This window comes from Nomascus leucogenys, chromosome 13, assembly GCF_006542625.1.
Source record: "Nomascus leucogenys isolate Asia chromosome 13, Asia_NLE_v1, whole genome shotgun sequence".
NCBI lineage: Eukaryota > Metazoa > Chordata > Mammalia > Primates > Hylobatidae > Nomascus > Nomascus leucogenys.
In genome coordinates, this window is record NC_044393.1 from 96,810,803 (window position 1) to 96,833,448 (window position 22,646).

Genomic DNA, 22,646 nt, shown 5'->3' on the forward strand with positions numbered 1-22,646 from the left:
TGCCAGCCCAGGGCATGGCCGGGAGCTGGCAAGCAAACACCGCTGCGGGGAGCCAAGCAGGCTGTTCAGGTCAGGGAACTAGGATAGGGTTAGCACGCAGCAAGCTAGACACTAGCCAGAGCATGCAACTGCTCTTGGCAGTCATTAAGGGAGGAGATCAGAGTTAGACGATCTGGAGGCCACTTCACACAGCTTCAGGAAGAAGTCAAGCTCCCAAGTGGCTCCTTGACAGAGGCTAGGTCATCTTAACTCATGACAAATGTCCATGCTCAATTTACTTGGCTCTGGCCTCTTCTGATATCTCTCTAGAAGTTAAAGGGAACCATCTCTTTTGTGCAATCCAAAAAGGACTTGAAAAATCACCCTCAGTGCTTCAAGCTCTTTTGCGTTGGGCAGAAAGCCTGACTGAGACTCCGTGGAAGGCATGCTGTCTTCAGGAGGACTCAGAGACTACCCGAGAGTGGGGAAGCCCGCAGCCTCTTCTTCTTCTGACGCTTTGTCTATCAGGAGACTTTTTTCTCCTGGGTGGCAACCTGAGTTTATGAAAGAGTTGAGGTTTAGTAAATGGACGTATAAGCAACTACAGACTGAAATGTTATAACCATTCTCTGAGTCCAACCTCCCCAAATTCTAAAATACAGCTTGTTTGGTCAGCTGCTGTTAATACTCTCTGTATTCCAAAATCACAAATGGATCATTCCAGTGCCATCTGAAATGCAATATTGTTGAGAGACCAAAGAGAAATCGCATTTATGTGTAAAGGAGAAAAATAGAATTCTAATAATGAAATGCCCCCAAATCTGTGTATGAATAAAATGGTTATTTCTCATATCTAAGAAATTGGTAATAAAAAATGTACAACTCAGGCCGGGCACGGTAGCTCATGCCTGTAATTTCAGCACTTTGGAATGCTAAGGCGGGCAGATCACCTGAGGTCAGGAGTTCGAGACCAATCTGACCAACATGGTGAAATCCCGTCTTTACTAAAAATACAAAAATTACTCAGGCCTGCTGGCGGGTGCCTGTAGTCCCAGCTGCTTGGGAAGCTGAGGCAGGAGAATTGCTTGAACCCAGTGGGCGGAGGTCACAGTGATCCAAGATCATGCCACTGCACTCCAGCCTGGGTGACAGAGTGAGACCGCATCTCAAAAAAAAAAAAAAAAAAAATGAGCAACTCAAATTGCAGGAATTATAACCTAGAGAATGTGTGCCTGCCCCTGTTTCCTGCAAACCTGCCTCAAGAGCAACCACGTGAATGCTGACCGAGACATCCTGGTGAACCCCGGGGCCAAGTGCTTCCCATGCTTCCCCTCAATGAGTCCACATGAGTCTATAACGTAGATAACATTGCGAATTCTTGTTTTATTCTCACATTAAAGATTCGTTGACCCACCCAAGGTCGTGCACTTAGGAAGAGAGAGAGATGGGATTTGGTCCCAAAGACTCAGCGCTTTAATCATTCCTCTTGTCAAAGCAAAAATTGCGCTGGACAAAGTTGAACAGGCAAAGAAGATCTTCATTCAGGGCTGTTGCGACAGGGTAAAGAAGCCAGAATGCAGTCGAGCTCGCCTCCACTTCAGCTAAGGGCAGGAGAATTTTGTTTCTTTATTTTGATTTTTTGTTTTTTTATTTCACTAAAATACAATGGGAAAGTTTTTAAGAGCTGGGATAGGAGGGATCATAGGGTGTGTTTGCTAATTGGCTCTACCCAAAGGAAAAGTAAACTTTGACAACCTGGAGCCAGGCATCCTGTGAAGTTAGGCTCCCACCTTCCCGTGGAGGGAGGGGAGACGGGCTGCTATCTTCCTTGGCGATTACGTTTCAAAGAGATGACTCCCAAGTTTTTGAAAAAGCCATTCCTGGGTTGTAAGACTGGCAAACAGCTTTTTAAAAAATTTACATCTCAAAAAGGCAGAGAAAGAATTAACAATAACAAGTTTTCTAAAATAAGTTCTCTTAAAAAGCGAGGTCAGGGGTCTAGGGTGGAATGGAGGGGTCCTGTGTAAAGTTTAGTCAAGCTGAAGGCAAAGTTCAGGCCCTCTTGGTCAGTCTATACCAGCGTCCCCTGACTGAGATGACCCTGTGGCCCAGAGGGCATGTGGGAAAGCGCGGTGACATTGGGTGCTCCCAAAGCTTCTCACAACGTGCGGGAGAATCCATCCCAAGGAAGATCTGCAGGCCCCACATGCAATACCAGCCCCTTGTGGAGCACTCTCCTAGTTAATGGAGTCTATGGGAGAGACTGAAATTGACAGGCAGCGGTGAGGCTGGGCATCAGGCTGGTATTCTGCAGATTACAAAGTCTCCATGGCAAAGATCTAGGCCTGCAGAGAGCCACTGTCAGACGCAAAGGGTTTGGCTCAATGAGAGTTTCATGCAAAAGCACTCTTCTCAGGGAATGCGACTTCTTACTCGAGAGTCTGTATGACATGGAAATAATCTGTTCTGGTTTTTTTTTGTTTGTTTTCTTTTGTTTTGTTTTGTTTTGTTTTTAGTTCTTTTGATAAAGCTTTTACAAAGTCGTCAATGTCAGCATGGATCTCTAAGTCTGGGCTTTCCAGACTCTCTCAGCAGCATGTCTCCTGCTCTCCTTCCTGAAATACTTTCTTCCCACGGATTCCACAGCCGTGTGCTGTCCTGCTTATTTTTCCTACCATGCTGGCCATCACTTAGTCTCTCCTGCATTCTCTCCTTCCTCCACTAAGCGTTGCAGTGTCACAGAGCCTTCCTGTCTTCTCATCCGAATATTGTCCTGGATGATCTCATTCAGCCCACCATCCAATGGCTTCTGATACTAATTTGTGCCAATGTCTCTCATATTTAAATCTGCAGGCCTCTCTTCTCTCAGGAACTCCAGATCCACTTATCCCACTTTCTACTTTGTGTTTCAACTTGTATATTAAATGGGCGTCTTAGAATAAACATGACGGGAAAGAACTCTTGATGCCTCCTGGAAATTTGTTCCTCCAGCAGCCCTCCCCATCTCAGTAGGTGGCATCACCATCCAATCCCCCCATCCACCCCGAATTTGGAGTTACCCTTGATTTCCTTCTTCCCTTTCTTTCTTCTCTTTCCCTCATCGCTTCCTATCCAATAGTAAGCCATGTGACTCTACCTCCAGACTGTCCCTCAAATGCATCTGAGGCAGGAGAATAGGGTCTGGAGGCAGGGAAGATAGGCAGATTCATGCTGACTTCCTGGAACTAAATCAAATGGGAACACTTCAGCAATGACAGGAAGGTGAATGGCTGTGTAGCTTCACTTCATCCTCTCCATTTACCTACACCACACACTGAGTGACATCCTTGCCGTTTACATAGGGTGCATTCTGAGTAAATGACTTTGTCACTTGACTTCATCTTCTTCATTTACATATGGCATATACCAAGTAACCAATGGGAAACCTCTAGAGGGTGTTGAAACTCCAGAAAATTATTATTATTCAGAAATAAATGAAAATGTTTATTTATGTGTCCTCCCCCTAGAAGGTAAGCTACATACAGCATAGACTGAGGACAGGGTCCAATAACAACTGGGCAATGGTTACCCAATAAATATTTGCTGAGCAAACATTTGGATGAATAAATGATTGTGATTTTTCTGGGTTCATACCCGTATTCGAAATTAGATCATCTCCTTTCCAAAGCAAGAAGGGTTTTTCCTTGTAAACCTTCTCCAGAATTCTTTTCTCAAAATTTGATGATATTTACCATCTTGGGAAATATCTTTTTACTGGGAACCACAGACTGAAATAAAGCATGACAGAAGCAGCAGCAGCAGAAAAAAAAAAAAGTCGCAGAGAAAGTCAGCATATTATGAAAGACAGCATTTCAGATCAATCTAGAGCCCGAGCATAGTTTTCAGTCTTCCTGATGTCACATTGAGGTCTTGCCTGTTTGGCAGTAGTTGTGATGCTGGCTGGAATCCTAATGCGGAGTTTCTACCCCAACCCTTGTAACTAGTTCTTAGTTCTCTCTGGGATAGAAATAGGGAGTGATGTCATCATTAGAAACCCTTGCCATATGTTAAAGAGTAAATTAATTTGCTGGACAAAATCTAGTAAAAAAAATACTACATTGAAATCAATCAACTATATGCAAAGCAAAAATGCAAGTAAAATATAGAAGCTCCTCCAAGAAATGCCTTCTCCTTCATAACTGTTCACTACAAGGGTTACCAGCCCTCTATTCTTCTCTGAACCTGCCGGGCCACCACACTCGAGTCAGCTGCTATCTTCTCAATAGAACCATCTCCACCTACTACCCCACTAAGGGCAAAGGATGGCCCCTTCCTACTTATAGTTGCTATGTACATTTTCTGCCCTTTGCCCTTTAGGGATCAAAACTAATTGACTTTTGCAATTCCAGCTACCTTTCAGTCAGAGCATTACCATAGGAAGTGAGTGATGATAGGTACAATGTTTGCGCTTTTTTTTCTTTTTTTTTTTTTCTTTTTTTTTTGAGACGGAGTCTCCCTCTGTTATCAGGTTGAAATGCAGTGGTGCAATCTCGGCTCACTGCAACCTCCGCCTCCCGGATTCAAGCAATGCTCCTGCCTCAGCCTCCCAAGTAGCTGGGACTACAGGCACACGTCACCACACCCAGCTAATTTTTGTATTTTTAGTAGAGACAGGGTTTCACCATGTTGGCCAGGATGGTCTCGATCTCTCGATCTTGTGATCCGCTGGCGTCGGCTTCCCAAAGTGCTAGGATTAGAGGCATAAGCCACCGCGCCTGGACAATTTTTGCCTTTTTTTAAATGTGCTCCCAAATAATCAAATCAACAGTGTACTTTTAATGTCTTTTGAGCTCCCAACTAACTAAAAGATAATCTGTTAACTATATTATATGGGTAGAAACTTTACGATGAACATTCTGAACCTAAGAAAGTAAAGGTTCACCTTCCCATGTGTCACGAGACTAAATGCTTCAGGGACTCCGGTCTTTCTTCCAACATTCTCATGGCAATTGGAATGGTCTGATGCAGAGAAGACATTTTAATGTAAAGTTACCACTTTTGCAATCAATATGGAAAAATATTTTTCAACAAATATATCAAATAATTTCTCATATAGATTTTTTATCTTTCCAATAAGGACTGAACTAAACTTCATGATAATAAATGGCAACTGTCCCACAGAAAAAGAGTATAATAAAATAAATTAGTATCAATGACACAAATATTGAAGAAGGGATAGGTCCTCGCAGCCGCATATTTCCTCCCACAGTACACTATGAGCGTGAGAAAAAAGAGGCCCACTTTTAGTATTCCGCGTTCAGATAAACAGGGTTGTTTCCCATCAGACGCTTCCCTCTCATGTTTTTATCTCACAGTTTGGTTTCTGCTCCTTCGTGTTTTCAAGGCCTTCTGATGTGCAGGATATTGTGTGGGTCTCTCTTCCTTTCACGGTCCTATTGTCACATCCTAATAATGTTCCTCTTTCATTTCAATTTCATTTTATTACGTTTTTTCTTCACCATTGCCAGCTTCACCCTCTCGCCATCGCCAGCACCCACTGAAATGTATTTTATGGATGGTCTTCTAGTCCTACCCTCTATATATTTGTTCAAAGTATACATATCATTGTGGAAATTCAGTGTTGTCTCTTGTGTGCCATGCTTTATATAGGTGACATTGTACTACAGATCTCATTCTGTTTCTTACTCTCTTCCCTCTGCCTTATATTGTTAAGATCTATTTGAGTAGTTCTCTGAATACTATGTGCATAGTGCTCCATTATGTGTATTTACCACGCATCATTTATTCTCTCCCCTAATGATGAATACCTAGGTTTCCTGCAACTCTGCCACCACGAATAACCCTCCGGGTAATATATTTATGTGCATTCTCCGCCACCTGTGTGAGGATGTTTTGTGTGTGTGTGTGCCTGTGTGTGTCCCCAGGATTACTGAGTCATAGAGTATGTGTGTACCTAATTTCACTAAGCACTGCTTGACCTATCAGTTTCTGAGTATAAATTTTAAACTTTATTTACTGAATTTCTATCGATAGTTCTATCAGTGATAGCTTCGGGTAATTGAAGTCTGTTTTGCTAGTTAGACGTGTTCATGATCTTCTTGATTTATTGTTCCTTGTACCAGTATATCATTTCCATCTTCGTTCCTTATGACATTTTTTTTTAAATCTCACAGTTTTGTTTCTGCTCTTAAAACTACTACACTGCTGGGTGCAGTGGCTCGCGCCTGTAATCCCAGCACTGTGGAAGGCTGAGGTAGGCAAATCTCTTGTGCCCAGGAGTTCAGGACCAGCCTGGGCAACATGGTGAAACCCCATCTCTACCAAAAAATACAAAAATTGGCTGGATGTGGTGGCACACACCTGTAATATCAGCTACTTGGGAAGCTGAGGTGAGAGGATCGCCTGAGCCCAGGAGGTCTAGGCTGCACTGAGCCGTGACTGTGTCACTGCATTCCAGCCTGGGTAACAGAGTAAGACCCTGTCTCAAAAGAAAGAGAAAATGACTACACTAGCCAGGCATAATGATGTGTGCCTATAGTCTCAGCTACTCTGGAGCTGAGGCAGGAGGATGGCTTGAACCCAGGAGGTCAAAGCTGCAGTGAGCCGTGATCACACTACTGCACTGCAGCCTGGGGACAGAGCGAGACCCTAACTCTTAAAAAAAAAAAAAAAAAGATAATAAATGAACAAACTACTATGCTAGCCTTCTTCTTGTTGTTAATATTCCTGTTATGACCTGGCATTTTTTGTACAGCTGTTTGTATCCTTTTGTTTAAATGTTCCTCTTAGATTTCATGTTGCTGAACCTTTCAAAAATCCATTTGGACCAATTACTCCTATAATTTTGACTTGGCAGTGAAAATAAAGATGAAATATTTTTTCCATCTATGTTCTCAAGACTTGTGACTCCTGTACATGGATCGGAAGGATCCCTGGGGCTGGGGGTCTCTGGTTCAGATCCACAGCTATTGATGAAGGTGTTGTTTTTTGGTTTTGGTGGTGGTTGTTTTTCTTACCTACTCTGTTTAAGCACTTCATGAGTGCCTTCCATTTGAACTCTAATATTGTTTGTTCTGGAAATACCAGATATTTCTTCAAATAGTTTCTTCCCTGTGTTTATTCTTTTCTTATGAAGCCACTATTATGCAGATGTTGACGCTTCTACCCTCCATAATTCTTGACTTTTGTTTTATTCTTTTAATCTCTTTATTCATTCCTATTGTCTTCATGGAAGGTTTCTTGACCCAATATCCCAACCCACGACAATGTTCATCAGCTTTATCTGTTCTGCCATTCAGCCCCTCCAAGGATATCTTTACTTTGACAATTATAGATTTTTCACTTCAATATCTCCAACTAATTCTTATACATATAGTTTGTCATTGTCCCGTGTCTCCAATATCAGGAAGGTATGATTCTGCTAATTTTGCTGCCGCTTCATGTCGGCACCATAACAAAGGTGTCTTTTATGCAAATCCTACGGTTTTCTGCTGTCATTGGTTCTGTGTCTTCAGCTCTGCTTCTTGCCCTTATTTCATAGTGCTTGCTGTCCTCAGAGGTCCTGTCATTTCGCCTTCTGTGTTCAAGCATATTCCCTTGAGATTTCCAAATGCTGCCTTTATTATTGTCTTCCTACAAGGAAAAACAAAAGTTCAGGGCCTGCACTGAGCTCCTCCTGGAAAGTTGAGGGGGCAAAGAAAAACTCCTGCCTCAGGACAAACCTCTGGCATTGTCATCCCTCTCAACCCTTCCTTGTTGCCAGTCCATGTCCCTCAGCCACCTCCCATACACACGCACACAACTTCAAAGTACCTCACTCCCACCTAGACAGGGGACAGCCATCTTCCACTGTCATTGATTCTTAAACCAGTGGTGTATCTATACCACTAAATCTAGCCTCTCACTACCCGTTCCTCCACTAATAGGCATCTTATTGCTATATTGAAGTGTCTGTCTCAGAAATAACCAAATCCAATAGCCTGTTACTGTTGTCTGATTTTCCTTGACCTCTCGCTCTTATTTAACAATTGTTACTGTGCCCTCCTTGAAATCTTGACATCAAAACACTCCATTCTTCTGTTTTCTCAGCCTCTCTGCCAACTCCCCCACCTTTTCCCTTTTCCTCAATCCCCAAGCTTCTCTTCTTTTTCCTCCACCCCTTTGCATTGGACGGCTGATACACCCATGAGGCTTGGTCATCAGAGCTATACTAATCCCTCACGGATCCATCCCAGGCTTAACCTGGGACTAGCATCCTCAGAGGCTTGTATGTGAAGTCTGAGAGTGAAGAGAACAAGGTGCCAGCTTGGATAATAACACCAGGGATTCTTGACTCTGGATTTAAAAAAAGACTAGATACGAATGTTTAAATAGAGACTTTAAAAGACAGATGGAGGCAGGAGAGGGGGAGGGGCAGATACATGAAGATCAGCAGAAAGAGGATGCTTATTTTGCTTCAAAGATGACAAAACTCACCAGCAGGACACGTAATGTGAATAATAACCTAAAGATATTTGCAAAAATGTATTTAGACAAGAGTTCTATTTGACGTCTGGGTTTATCAAAGTTTACTAAAATAGCTATTAATAATTTGAAGTTTGGATCCAACTAGAAAGTAGTGGTTTAGCACTCTATTCTCTCATATCCCCACTTTCAGATGCAACTTGGAACTGTAGGTCCCACTGTAAAGCAATGGCTTCTGAAATCAGTGCTGTCAGACTGAGCTTAAGGAAAGGATCCATCATCCACCATTTTAGCAGTGGCCAAAGCCCATAACTGCCTTGGTTTCAAAACTGTAGTATTGAGCTTTTGGACTAAGAAATAAATATGATCTCAATGACAGCATCAAAAAAGTGTCTTCTCTTTGTTGGCTTAGAGATTAATTTGGACATTGACATTCCTGGCTCTGTGAGTATTGCATTTCCCCTTTTGGCTTCAGCCATCCTTGTAGCTTTAGAGACAATGGTCTGCCCAGGTGCAATGGCTCATGCCTGTGATCCTAACACTTTTGGAGGCCAAGGCAGGAGGAGCCCTTCCATCCAGTAGTTCAAGATCAGCCTGAGCAACATAGCAAGACCTTGTCTCTACAAAAAAAAAAAAAATTAATTAACCAGGCATGGTGACATGTGCCTGTAATCCCAGCTACTCAGGAGGCTGAGACAGGAGGATTGCTTGAGCTCGGGAGGTCAAGGCTGCAGTGAACGATGACTGCACCACTGCACTCAACCTGAGCCAAAGAGCAAAACCGTGCCAAAAAAATAAATGAATGAAAGACAGTGTTCTGGCAGGTGGTAAATGTCTTGCCTCAGGTATTAATCGCTCTATCAGCATTTTGTATACCTAAGTACAGCAATGTCTAGAAGCATATCAGACGTAGGAGAAGAAAGTGCCTTATATGATGTAACCCAAAAATCAAACGGCAGCCAGAGCATAGTAAGAGTGCAGGCTTAAAAGCTAGCCAGCCTGGGTGTGAGTTCTGGCTACTTACTGGCTATATGACATCAAATAAATTAACTCTCTTATTCTCAGTTCACTAGTCTGTAAAATGGAGATAATAATATCTAGCTCTGAGAGTGAAGTTCTGGAATAGTGGCTGATACTTCTAGTATTTAATTAATATTGGTTTTTGAAATAGCCAATATTTTACCATGCTTATCCTGCCACCATAGCCTCTACAATGAATCAGACCACTTAGCTCCACCCGCATTGCGTAACATTTCACATTTGGACCCATAGGAGTGCTTTATACTATGGAAACCCAGTGTCCCTTCAGTCTCTATGTTGAAGCTTTCTTCTAGTTTAATAGTTTGGATTCACATGTTCTGCATGTCCTTTACTCTGAGGACACAAGAAAATCCAGGCAATAATAACGAACTGAAAAAAATCCATCCTATTGATGGAGTTATGAGTGAGCACTCATGAGCGTCATCTGAAAAAGCAATTTTCCAAACCCCAGTTCTCTCAGTATGTGAAAACTTTTTTCATACTTGCCTTCCAATATCTAGCTGACAGAGAAACCACTGATCAATACTTGTCAATCATGCTGCTCTGCACTAAAGAATGTGGAGCAATTTCCTTTAACTCTCTACCTCTCTACACCACTGAAGCCTCTTGGCCATTCTGCTCTTCTCAATTCAACCAGATAACTGGGTTTATATTTTACACACCTGCACTGACACCACAGGTATTTTTTGTTTTGTTTTGTTTTGTTTTGTTTTTTTGAGACACAGTCTTGTTCTGTTGCCCAGGCTGGAGTGCCGTGGCACAATCTCAGCTCACTGCAGCCTCTGCCTCCCAGGTTCAAGTGGTCCTCCTGCCACAGCCTCCCAAGAAGCTGGGATTACAGGTGGGCACTACCACGCCCGGCTAATTTTTGTATTTTTAGTAGAAATGGGGTTTCACCATGTTGGCCAGGCTGGTCTCGAACTCCTGACCTCAGTGATCTGCCTGCCTCGGCCTCCCAAAGTGCTGGCATTATAGGCCACCACACCCAACCCACCACAGGTTTTTTTTAATGGGTTCAAGTTGATGCTTCAGACCTAAGAAACAGTGGTAGCATATAGAACAGGAGAAATAGGTACAGAATTGCAACTTGGGAAGGCCCAACCTGCCCAAACACATAGCTGCTTTTGCCCCCTGACCTAGCCAGGGCAGCTGTGGCTGCCATGCCAGAGAGCCAAGGTCAGGGTGGGTCACCTAGACACAGAAGAGTCCTAGCTCCATTTCCCACCAGTCAGTCACACCATTCCAGTGACGGGCTCAAGAACTCTATGCTAATTCACAGCTCTCCAGTCCAGACACAGCCCTCCACGACTGATAAGATAGCAGCAACACCCATCCTAACTCTGTGTTTTCTTTCTTCTTTCTTTTTTTTTTTTTTTTTTTTTTGAGACGGAGTTTTGTGCTGTCACCCAGGCTGGAGTGCAGGGGCACAATCTTGCCTCATTGCAAGCTCCACCTCCTGGGTTCGAGCCAATCTCCTGCCTCAGCCTCCTGAGTAGCTGGGACTACAGGCAGGTGCCACCACGTCTGGCTAATTTTTGTAATTTTTTTATTTTTTTATTTTTTTAGTACAGACAGGGTTTCACCATGTTGGCCAGGCTGGTCTCAAACTCCTGAACTCAGGTGATCCACCTGCCTCAGTCTCCCAAACTGGTGGGATTACAAGCGTGAGCCACCATACCTGGCTCTAACTCTGTACTTTCCATGGAAACAGTGCAGTGGGAAGAGGGACCCCAAGGTCACTTTCTCAGGGAAGTCTAGATCAGCCCGAGCTTGATAACCCTTCCTCATTGTCTTGGTCTGCTTGGGCTACTCTAACAGAACACCATAGCCTGGTGGCTTAAACAATAAACATTCTCACAGTTCTAAAACAATAAACATTCTCACAGTTCTAAAAGCTGGAAGTCCAAGATCAATGTGTCAGTAGGGTTGCTTTCTTCTGAGGCTTCTCTTCTGGGTTTTCAGACTGCTGTCTTCTTGCTGTGTCTTCACTTGATCTTTTCTCTGTGCAAGAGCATCCCCAGTGTCTGTTCCTCTTCTTAGAAGAACACCAATTCTACTGGATTAGGTCTCACCTTTATGGCCTCATTTAATGTTAAGTACTTCTTTAAAGGTCCCATCTTCAAATGCAGTCACATTGGAGGTTAGGGATTCAACAGACGAATTTTGAGGGGACACAGTTCAGTCCATAGCACTTCTGATACCTCTAGTATCAGATTTATATACACATCATCTCAGCCATATTTAATTTATTCCAACTCTGTGCTTCTATAGAATGTGCCTATGCTCAATAATAGCAATAATCGTAACAGCTACTAGTAACTAGTGCAAAGAAGTGCATTATCTGTTATTAACACACTCCTACGAGGTGCATATTGTTATGCCAATGCCACACGTAAGGAGACTGAGGCCCAAATAGGACCTGGGAAGCTCACACGCCATGAGCGGCGAAGCCAACACATAGAAGTAGATCTCTGTGGCCACAGTTCATGCTTTCCTCATCCCTGCTTGCTGCCTCCCATACATCAAATTGTGCCTGGCATCATCGTGAGGCTATTTGTGATCACATTGGGATTAACCTGCAGGCAAGAAGCATGTCTTCATCATCATTTTAGAAATGGCTTTCCTGACGCCTTTCACTCATGAACTGATCATGCAATGGCTTTGCTCTTCTGAGCATCCTGCAACCGCTCTCATCTCACGCTTCCTTCCCTTCCAACGGGCCTCCCCTACTTGCAGGATGGCACCCCCTTACCTCTTTTCCTGGAGCCCTCTCTCCATGGACAAGCTCATGATCCCCTTTCTGTCACTTCCTCAGTGGGGCCTATCCTAACCACCCTACTTAAAATTGCAGCCTCCCCTACCCCACTCCAACTCTGGATCCCACCTCTATGACTTTTTTCTCCACAGAGGTTACCACCTTCTAACACACAGTATATTTTATTTTCTTATTGAGTTTGTTGTTAAATTTCTCTTTCTGCCTGCAAGAATATAAACTCCACAAGAGCAGAGACTTTCGTGTGTTTTGCTTCATTACTATGAAGCAGACAAACAAAACTTCTAAAACAAGGCCTGGCTCATAGTAGGCGTGCAATAAATATTTTTTGAGTGAATAAATTAGATTTTATGTGTGTGGCCTTTAGTGTGATTCCTTTCTATGGTGAATTAGTGGCCAGTCTCTTTGGGCAAAAGTACTCAGGGACCCAACTTAGCTCTTTAGAAAACTATTAAGTTCTGAATTTGAGGACCGTGTATTTTTTTTATAATTCCTCTTGATCATTGTTTTTGCCCTTTTTGCTTAATAGCTGATTATTTTGTCCCAATCTTCTGTGCATTTTACAGTTGTATTATTCATTATGGGTAGTTACAGCATTTTCATAATTAATCTTTAATTGCAATACTTGCAAAGCATTTCACAAGAAAAAATGATTTACAAATTAAACCCACATCTCACCTTGGATAATTATCATAGGTCTGACTAACGTGTGTGAAGCCCTTGCATGGCAGGGGCTCTCTACCATGACAATGTCTTGATTTTCTAATTAACAAGGGTTAAGTAGTGTTTTTGCTTGAAGACCTATAATTTAAACTTACGACATTTGTCACCAAGAAAGATTTCTACAGAGTGCCTAAGTGGAACTCAAATAATTTTCACTGATTCTAGTGCATTAATGTCTTTTACGTAATATATAATGTCTATCGTTTTCAGGATAGAAGATTTTTCTTCATATTGACTAGATCAGAAAAAGTACTTTCTAGTTCACTGTCCCATTTAAATAAATCAGGGACTACCTAAGCAAGAAAAGAGCTTAATTTATTTAGTTTTCCTTTATAGAGTGAGAAATGATATTTCACTCACCTGCTTTATAAATTATGAATAGGGAGTACAAAACTTTATTTATTTATTTATTTATTTAGAGACAGAGTTTCCTTCTTTTTTGCCCAGGCTGAAGTGCAATGGCATGATCTCGGCTCACTGCAACCTCTGCCTCCCGGGTTCATGCAATTCTTCTGCCTCAGCCTCCCAAGTAGCTGGGATTACAGGTGCATGCCACCACGCCCAGCTAATTTTGTATTTTCAGTACAGATGGGGTTTCACCATGCTGGCCAGGCTGGTCTCCAACTCCTGATCTCAGATGATCTGTCCGCCTTGGCCTCCCAAAGTGCTGGGATTACAGGCGTGAGCAAAACTTTATTTAATGAACACAACAAATACAAACTAGACTACAGTCATATGTTACACCCAGTTAAAAGAGGGAGAAAAAAAAAGTCAGACATCGGTGCAAAGAAAGAAAAATCGAGCAAGGAAGAGATTTAATAGAATTTGAGAGTGTTTACTGAAATTCGGAAAAAAGACACAGGTCCAGAGGGAGAGCTTGTGAACTGTGAGCCAGAGCAATTCAGAGCTGGAAGGAGTCAGAGACACCGTCTAGTTCAGCATCCTTTTTCTGTGGATGGGGAAACTGTTGCTGAGAGAGATTATGTAATTTGATGAAAGCCACACAACTGAGTAGAAACAGTTGATGATCCTAAGAAGGAAAGATCCACAAACACAAGTGCAGGAAGGGAGGTGGATCCACGTAGAACTTAAGAAGACCAAAGACCCAAGAATCAAGACAGAAGCAGAGTGAGAAAACTCTGCCCCACTAAATCCTTTCTGAAATGAACCCTGTATATATAAATAATTAATTATCCATGAATAGATCTACATATCTGCCTTAATGATATAATAAAAATATGATTAGATTTATTTGCTCTGCCAATTGACCCTTTGAAAAATATCTCCATTCTCGATCATTAAAAAGTCAGGAAACAACAGGTGCTGGAGAGGATGTGGAGACATAGGAACACTTTTACACTGTTGGTGGGACTGTAAACTAGTTCAACCATTGTGGAAGTCAGTGTGGCGATTCCTCAGGGATCTAGAACTAGAAATACCATTTGACCCAGCAATCCCATTACTGGGCATATACCCAAAGGATTGTAAATCATGCTGCTATAAAGACACATGCACGTGTATGTTTACTGCGGCACTATTCACAATAGCAAAGCCTTGGAACCAAGCCAAATGTCCAACAACGATAGACTGGATTAAGAAAATGTGGCACATGTACACCATGGAATACTATGCAGCCATAAAAAATGATGAGTTCATGTCCTTTGTAGGGACATGGATGAAGCTGGAAACCATCATTCTCAGTAAACTATCGCAAGGACAAAAAACCAAACACCGCATGTTCTCACTCCTAGGTGGGAATTGAACAATGAGAACACATGGACACAGGAAGGGGAACATCACACACTGGGGACTGTTGTGGGGTGGGGGGAGGGGGGAGGAATAGCATTAGGAGATATACCTAATGTAAACGATGAGTTAATGGGTGCAGCACACCAACATGGCACATGGATACATATGTAACTAACCTGCACGTTGTGCACATGTACCCTAAAACTTAAAGTATAATTAAAAAAAAGAAAAATATCTCCATTCTTCATCGTGTTAACATTCAGAGTCTTTTCAAACTCTCAATCATTGCTGAAGATCCATGAAATACCAATTGTTTCCAAATTAAGATACATCCCAGATAGACAAAAGGTTAACATGTGGAGAGAAGCAAAATCACAAAAATGTTAGAGGAAAATATAGTTGAATAATCATATTATTTTGTATTATAGAAGATCTTTATAAGCCTCTGACCAAAGGCAGAAATCACACAAATAAGACAGGTGGGTGTGACTACAAAAACATGCAAAACTTTCATAGGGAAAAAGAAACACCATAGAGAAGTCAAAAGACACAAACGGGAAAGATACAGTTGCAATAAAGGGTTATTTATAACAAAGAGTTAAAGCTCATATTGTTATTAATCAATAAGAAATATATTCTCTTCTATTCTCAGCAAAAAGCGAAGGACACAAAGAAACAAAAAATAAGAAAAGGGAAAACATTAAAATTACTCAACTCACAGTATTTGAGGCGATGCAGATTTAAACAGTGAATCCTTTTTGCCCCCATCAAGCAAACTGGCATGAATACAAAAAGACACTGACCAATATTAGACTTGTGTGGAGAAGATGATAATCTCATACCCTACTGGTGAATTAGAAATTGGTAAATTCTTCTTAGAAGAAAATATATTTAAAATGTATATGCCCCTCATCCTAGCAATTAGACTTAAAAGTATGATTAACTAATTCTAAAGAATCAATTCTAAGGAAAAACTGGACGACAAGTGTGCAAAGGTTTTCATAAAGATTATATTATTATAGTATCCTATAAAGTGGAAAATTTTAAAAGCTTACAAGTCCAATGGTGGTGCAAGAGCAAAATAAGTGATAGTGCATTCACAGAATGGGATGCCATGCAGATACTAAGCAAGATGTTCTCGTTGTACATTTATTGCTTGGAGAATGTTGCAAAGGCTGGGCACGGTGGCTCACACTTGTAATCCCAGCACTTTGGGAGGCCAAGGCAGGCAGATCACGAGGTCAGGAGTTCGAGACCAGCCTGGCCAACATGGTAAAACCCCCGTCTCTACTAAAAATACAAAAATTAGCTGGGTGTGGTGGTGTGTGCCTGCAGTCCCAGCTACTTGGGAGGCTGAGGCAAGAGAATTGCTTGAACCCAGGAGGCGGAGGTTGCAGTGAGCTGAGATCACGCCACTGCACTCCAGCCTAAACAACAGTGAAAATCCATCTCAAAAAAAAAAAAAGTTTCATGATATGTTAAGTGCATAAAGCAAGTTTCAAAACACTGTGTATATTATGATTCCACTTCTTCCTTTTTATTTACACATATGTATGTTCCTAGAAAAATAAAAAAGGCTGTTCCCTAAAAGTGAAAGTAGTTAAATCTGAGTAGCATAACAGAATCTGTTTTGTATTCTGCTTCTCAGTACGTTTATAGTTACCACAATGACTGTATATTGATCACCAGGCAAAAAGAGATGGGGAGATCTAAAAATGATTTTTACATTTTAGCATATTTTGATAGAATATAATTGTCTTAATTGACTAATGATAAAAAAATTGTTAAGGCCAGACATTTATTTAATAAAATGCCTTTTGGAAAGCCCTTATTGCAAGGACCAAAGCCATAATGGCTAAGACGATAGAAGCCAAATTGAAATTCTGACACACAAGGAGTAACTAGAGGGTTGAAATTCTTCCAAATCAGGCAAAAGCCCTAATTCTCTTCAGCGTAGAGGTGTGAAGCCCAGTTGACAAACAGATGGCAGAATGGGAAATCCTTCAAAGTAGTTGTTTTTAATAACTTCTTTTGCCATCTACTATCTCATAGCTTTGATCAAAAAAGGCACTGGACTCTCTTCACTTCTCTATTCAAATATTTTAGAAGAAATCAGATACTCCCGAGGGAGTCGTGATTCAAACCGATGTGTCCCCCAGTGAGAGAACTGCAAGGCTTGGGTTTACAGAGATGGTACAGCAGCTCATTTGCCACTTCACTGATGGGGGTTTACAGGCATAAGTGGATGCTAATTCATCTCTGCCACTAAAGGCTTTCATCTTCCAGTCCTGTCTGATGAATCTACTGGAGTTTATGACTTTTCTTAAAATAATAGAGTAAGTGATAAGAATCAATCCACAGCCTACTGATCTTACCTGAATTCCAGTAACCCTACTGACTACTCCATGTTCAAAGACCTCCAAATCTACATCTCAGAAACATGTACATCTATGAGGCCCCTGACTGGAGAGTTCTTCTCGGTATTAGGTGGTCTACACAGAACAGGGCTTAAGACAATAAACCCTGTTTGTTGCCTTAGGAATAAGACAGATGTGATACAGTTGCCACTGAGGAACTATGAGTCCTCGAGTAAACTTCTTAACTTCCCAAGCCTCAGTTTCTCCATCTGTACAATGGGAGTAATGCAAATAATATCTACTTTGATAAGTTGTTGTGAGGACCAGGTGAATAGCATATATAAGGTACTTAATTGAGTGCCTAGTCTGTAGCCCTCAATGAAAGAGAAACTTGGGTTTTATTTTTATTAACAGTATTTTCTTTTCTAAATCCTCGTCACCTATTTCTTTCAACATTTTACCTACTATTCATTTTAGATGAGTTTCCAGAAAAGTTGTTACTCTAAGATACAGACATGTATATAAATTTGAGTTCCTCCTTTTATACCAGCTGCTTTAAAAAGATTATAACTAAGAATACTACAGACACAATTAAATCCATTTGTGATAGAGTGCTTCAATGAATCTTTCTATATACCTAATGTTAAATGACGAGTTAATGGGTGCAGCACACCAACATGGTACATGTATACATATGTAACAAACCTGCACGTTGTGCACATGTACCCTAAAACTTAAAGTATAATAATAATAAAATTTAAAAAAAGAAAGAAATTTCTTGGGAATATTTTAATATTTTCATGCTCATGAACCTCAGTCCAACTCTATAACTTACTCCAAAAATCACAGTGAACGTGCTCATTGTGCTATATGTCTTGTAATGACATTTAGACAAAAGCAATGAAATCTGATCTAATCTAGCAATAAATGTGATTTAGCTGATTTCTGTGTAAAGTTATCAGTTCCAACTTCCAGCTACCCCAGACAAGGAGCCCTGGGTAGTCTTGACATGAACTTAAAAGCAAAGCATCTCTTGAGACAAGAACCAAGATCTACAATCACATTTCAAACGGATTTATGTCTTCCAACTAATTGACTTGTTAACTATGCTAATACATTCATGTCTCTGCCTTTGTATTTTTTTCAATAAGTAATGCTACAGAACTCGATGTTGTGAGATTAAAGAGCAAAGAATCTAGAGATTTCTGTAAACGCTTTTTCTATAGGAAACCAGATTAGACTTCCAAAACAGCTGATATAATTTTTGTGCATCTCCAAATATTTTATTTCTGTAGGAAATGTGTTGCTTCTCAGAAGATGGCTCTTTTAATTAGGCATTATAGCCTACTGGGAGAAAAGCTTCAACTTTCTCTGTTTAGATGGGACCAACTTGAAAGTGACAATACTAGATGCGCTATGCAGTCTCATCTCCTACCACAGTTGTTCAAAATATGAAGAATTAAGCAATAGCAGAAGTTATTCCCTCTGAACTCCGTGCCTTCTGTCATTCCCAGGTGGTGCTGGGGGCCAGCAGGGCTTCCTGGGCTGCATCCGCTCCTTGAGGATGAATGGGGTGACACTTGACCTGGAGGAAAGAGCAAAGGTCACATCTGGGTTCATATCCGGATGCTCGGGCCATTGCACCAGCTATGGAACAAACTGTGAAAACGGAGGCAAATGCCTAGAGAGATACCACGGGTACTCCTGCGATTGCTCTAATACTGCATACGATGGAACATTTTGCAACAAAGGTAAGGCGGAACCCATTTCCAGAGCCACTTCTGCGCATCTTTTTAAGCCCAAATCATCTATTTAATGATTTTTTTGTGTGTAAACAAGTGTACCTTATTCTGAGGTTAAGATGATCAGAATTTTTCTCCCAACTTAGGTAGGAATTTTCCAACCAAAATCATTTCCTAATCATTTTTGTTTGATAAGATGAGAGAAGCTCTGTGTATGGTAAAGAATTTCTTCCAGATTCCAGCAAATTATTCACTGCCTGAAACAGTGCAAAGGCAGTCTCATTACATCTTAATGGTGAGTGACAAAATAGGTGGCCTCCAAAAGGGGACTCAGGCCTGACCCTCCCACGTTGGGATCTCCAATAGAGCAATTGATCAGTCAATTTCTGTAGTGAATCAGCCTGTGCACCCCAGTGGTCTTGATGCCCCACCCCCTGCAGTTGCTAAGAGACTGGATTCAAGCTATACTCACCAGAAAGCTCCTCTGGTCAGTCATTAACATCATTATTATTACTCTTACTCAGGATGCCTTTGAGTGACTCTCAGCCTAAGCTAAACTGCAGAAATGCTGAAAAACCACATTTAACTGGTCAGCTTAGAGCATCTGTTATTACTTGGTTATTTTAGTCTTGAATAATTCCTTTAATCCCCAGTAGATTCCACAGAGCCAATGAGCAGAGTACAAGAGCCCAGTGCATATGCATGTTTTCATTTGAACTCTACCCTGTGATCCTGCATGACCAGAAGAAGAAATTGACTCAACTGGTCTGTGGCTTAATTTCCCATATATAAATGAGGGATGAAGAGAGGAGGAGCTGGTGCTTTTCCTAAGCTACAATTGAAATGCATGTAAATCACTCTTCTCTTTCTAAATGAATGTATAGCATATGGGTAAAGTTTTCTGTGAACGGTTGGTGCATCTCTTAATAAGAAGCTTTACATAAGTAGCCTATTCAGACTGTGATGAATACATGGAGGATTGTTTACACTGGCATTATTCACACAAGATGCCACACACAGAAGGAGGAATTGTTCCATAACATTCTCTGTACATCCAGGCTACTGTCTGGCAGTGCTATAATATGAGCATACAAATTAGGCCAGACAGGGTATGAAAAATGAGCATGAGACAACAACAAAGGTGGAAAGGAACACCGTTGCGGAATAATACCATAGCACATTAACAGTGCTATTACAGTGCAGTCTTCTGTTCAGAACAACATGGTTCCATGATTTTCCTGTGGCACACAATGGAATGGGCCTGCAGAACACATTAATTTTGCACTTGTAGAAATGACAGTCTTGCAATTACCATTCATTGTGCTTGATGCTAATTTAATGCAGTCATTTCCTTGCCAAAGTAATGTCTGAATGCAATCAAGGAAGCACTAATGCCTGAGAGATTCCACTAGGTAAGTACCAATTTAAAGAAAATCACCATCCCTTTATTTTTGGAGAGTTAGGTTAAACACAGTAGCTCACGCAAAACCCTTGGAGGTTAATAGGCAATAGTCATGAATAGAAAGGCAGGGGCTTATCCTCTCCAGTTTAGCCCACATTGCAGATAAAGTTAAATGAAGCCTGTGTGTTGCCTTTGACATTATTTCAACATGTTTACACAAAAGACATCTAAATATTTCCTTATTATCTGTTTAGTGGAATGAGTTTTCATTTGATTCAATTAGTGGCTTTAACCAAAAAATTTAAATAGAAGACTGCAAAACATATTTGGAAATCATTTACGATCATCCTTCTGAGTTAAGTACCTCCTTGACTTGGTAGAATGACAGTGGAACTGTTTCAGAGGAATCCCGCAGCTGTCCAGGAAAGCTTTGTCTGCACTGAGGCAAGCTCCATCAGTGACTGGAAGAATCTCCCAGCCTGATGCAGCCTCTGCTCTGGACCTCATTCTCCAGGTAGCCTGGTGCCTGCACAGCAGTTCCTGTGACCCCCCGACCTCAGGCTGGTGCTTCAGCCAAACAGCTCAGCCACTACAGAGAGCTTTGGCATTGGCCAAAGAATGAGCTCCATGTAAGGCCTTCTCTGGCCTTCCTTTGATAGTATAGGTCTATGCTTGCAGATGTGGAAAACGTCGCTAATATTTTGCCAGGTGAATGAAGCAAGGCCCAACCTACCACACACAGCCGGATTACATGTTTATACAAAATAAAACACTCACACACACAGAGGGGAGGCAAACAAACTGTGAGAACACACACCAAAATATTAACTGTGGGTATTTTTTGCAGGAGGATAAAAATACTAGTATTTTTTCTTATTTTATTTTGCTTTAAGTTCTGCGATACATGTGCAGAACATGCAGGTTTGTTACATAGGTATACATGTGCCATGGGGTTTGCTGCACTATCAACCCATCATCTAGGTTTTAAGCCCCATGAGCATTAGGTATTTGTCCTAATGCTCTCTCTCCCCTTGCCGCCAACCCCCCAACAGACCCCTGTGTGTGCTGCTCCCCTCCCTGTGTCCATGTGTTCTCACTGTTCGGCTACCACTTATGAGTGAGAACATGTGGTGTTTGGTTTTCTGTTCCTGTGTTAGTTTGCTGAGAATGATGGCCTGTAGCTTCATCCATGACCCTGCAAAGGACATGAACTCATTCTTTTTACGGCTGCATAGTATTCCATGTTGTATATGTGCCACATTTTCTTTATCCGGTCTATCATTGATGGGCATTTGGGATGGTTCTAAGTCTTTGCTATGTAAATAGTGCTGCAATAAACATATGTGTGCATGTTTCTTATTTTGTTTTTGCTTAGCTACATTTTCCAGTCTTTGCACAGTGATGTATTTCCTCTTACATCATTATTTTTTCTTCTTTGGAAAAATAATAGTAGGAAGCCAAGTTCTTACCCCAGACGTTTGAGGGATAACTATCTCTGGTCATAAAATATCTAGCTATTTATTAGATATTATTCGACCGTCTAGTTGTACTTTCTGGAATAGAGAAGCATGGTCAGGTGAAAATTTTATATAATTATATTGTCCTTGAAAATTTCAATACATTAAACAATACATTTGTTAAATCTCAAGACATTTAGCAGAACTCATTTTCCACAAGCAGCTGAAGAGATCACCCTTCAGATGGGCACCGGAGGAAGGGCTGCCTTGTTGGGGTCAGGTTGCATTAAAATAAAAACCTCAAGACACTAGTATCACACTCAGCTATGTGAGAGGCTCACACTAGGACAGGCTTGGGACCCAAAATAGCCCAGGTCATAAAATAGCCCAGGGGGACAGATAAGCTAAGTCTCACCCCTGTATATTATTAGCCCATCCAGGAGAATGGTGGGCAGACAGCCCATACTGTTTGAATTCTGTTTTTCTCTCCTCTCCTTCTCCCCTCCTCCCCATCCTCCTTATCATCTTCCTCTTCTTCCTTTCTCCTCCTCCTTCCTTCTCCCTTCACCATAAGCACACTCTTTATTTCTACATCAATCCCTGTCTCTATCTCTGTCTCTCCATATTCCATACCTACTTTCCCTCTCTCCCTTTCTTTTGCTGGAGTGTACAGTTAAATGTGTAAATGAAATTACCGTGTCTTGTCACTTCGTTGAACTAGGAAGACAGGGCTGGATTTGAGTAGGTTCCTCATGATCATCTCTTCTGCTCTGCACATGATGCACTGATTCTCACTATTCCCCACTAGTCAGAACAACACGGGAAGGGGACTTCCTCTAACCTCTTATCCAAAACCCTTTTTTCTTTTCTTTCTTTCTCTTTTTTTTTTTTTTTTTTTTTTTTTTGAGATGGAGTTTCGCTCTTGTCGCCCATACTGGAGTGCAGTAGCACAATCTCAGC

The 22,646-nt window shown here is 41.4% G+C and overlaps 1 protein-coding gene across 2 annotated transcripts in view; it reads left to right on the top strand.

The window, feature by feature from the left end:
- Window positions 1-22,646, top strand: part of CNTNAP2 (contactin associated protein like 2) — a 2,305,108-nt gene that overhangs the window by 2,034,731 nt on the left and 247,731 nt on the right. For both annotated transcript variants that reach the window (XM_030826021.1, XM_030826023.1), the window contains one exon: window positions 18,600-18,836. In XM_030826021.1, the coding sequence (XP_030681881.1) occupies window positions 18,600-18,836 (237 nt within the window). The remainder of the gene's footprint in view (window positions 1-18,599; window positions 18,837-22,646) is intronic.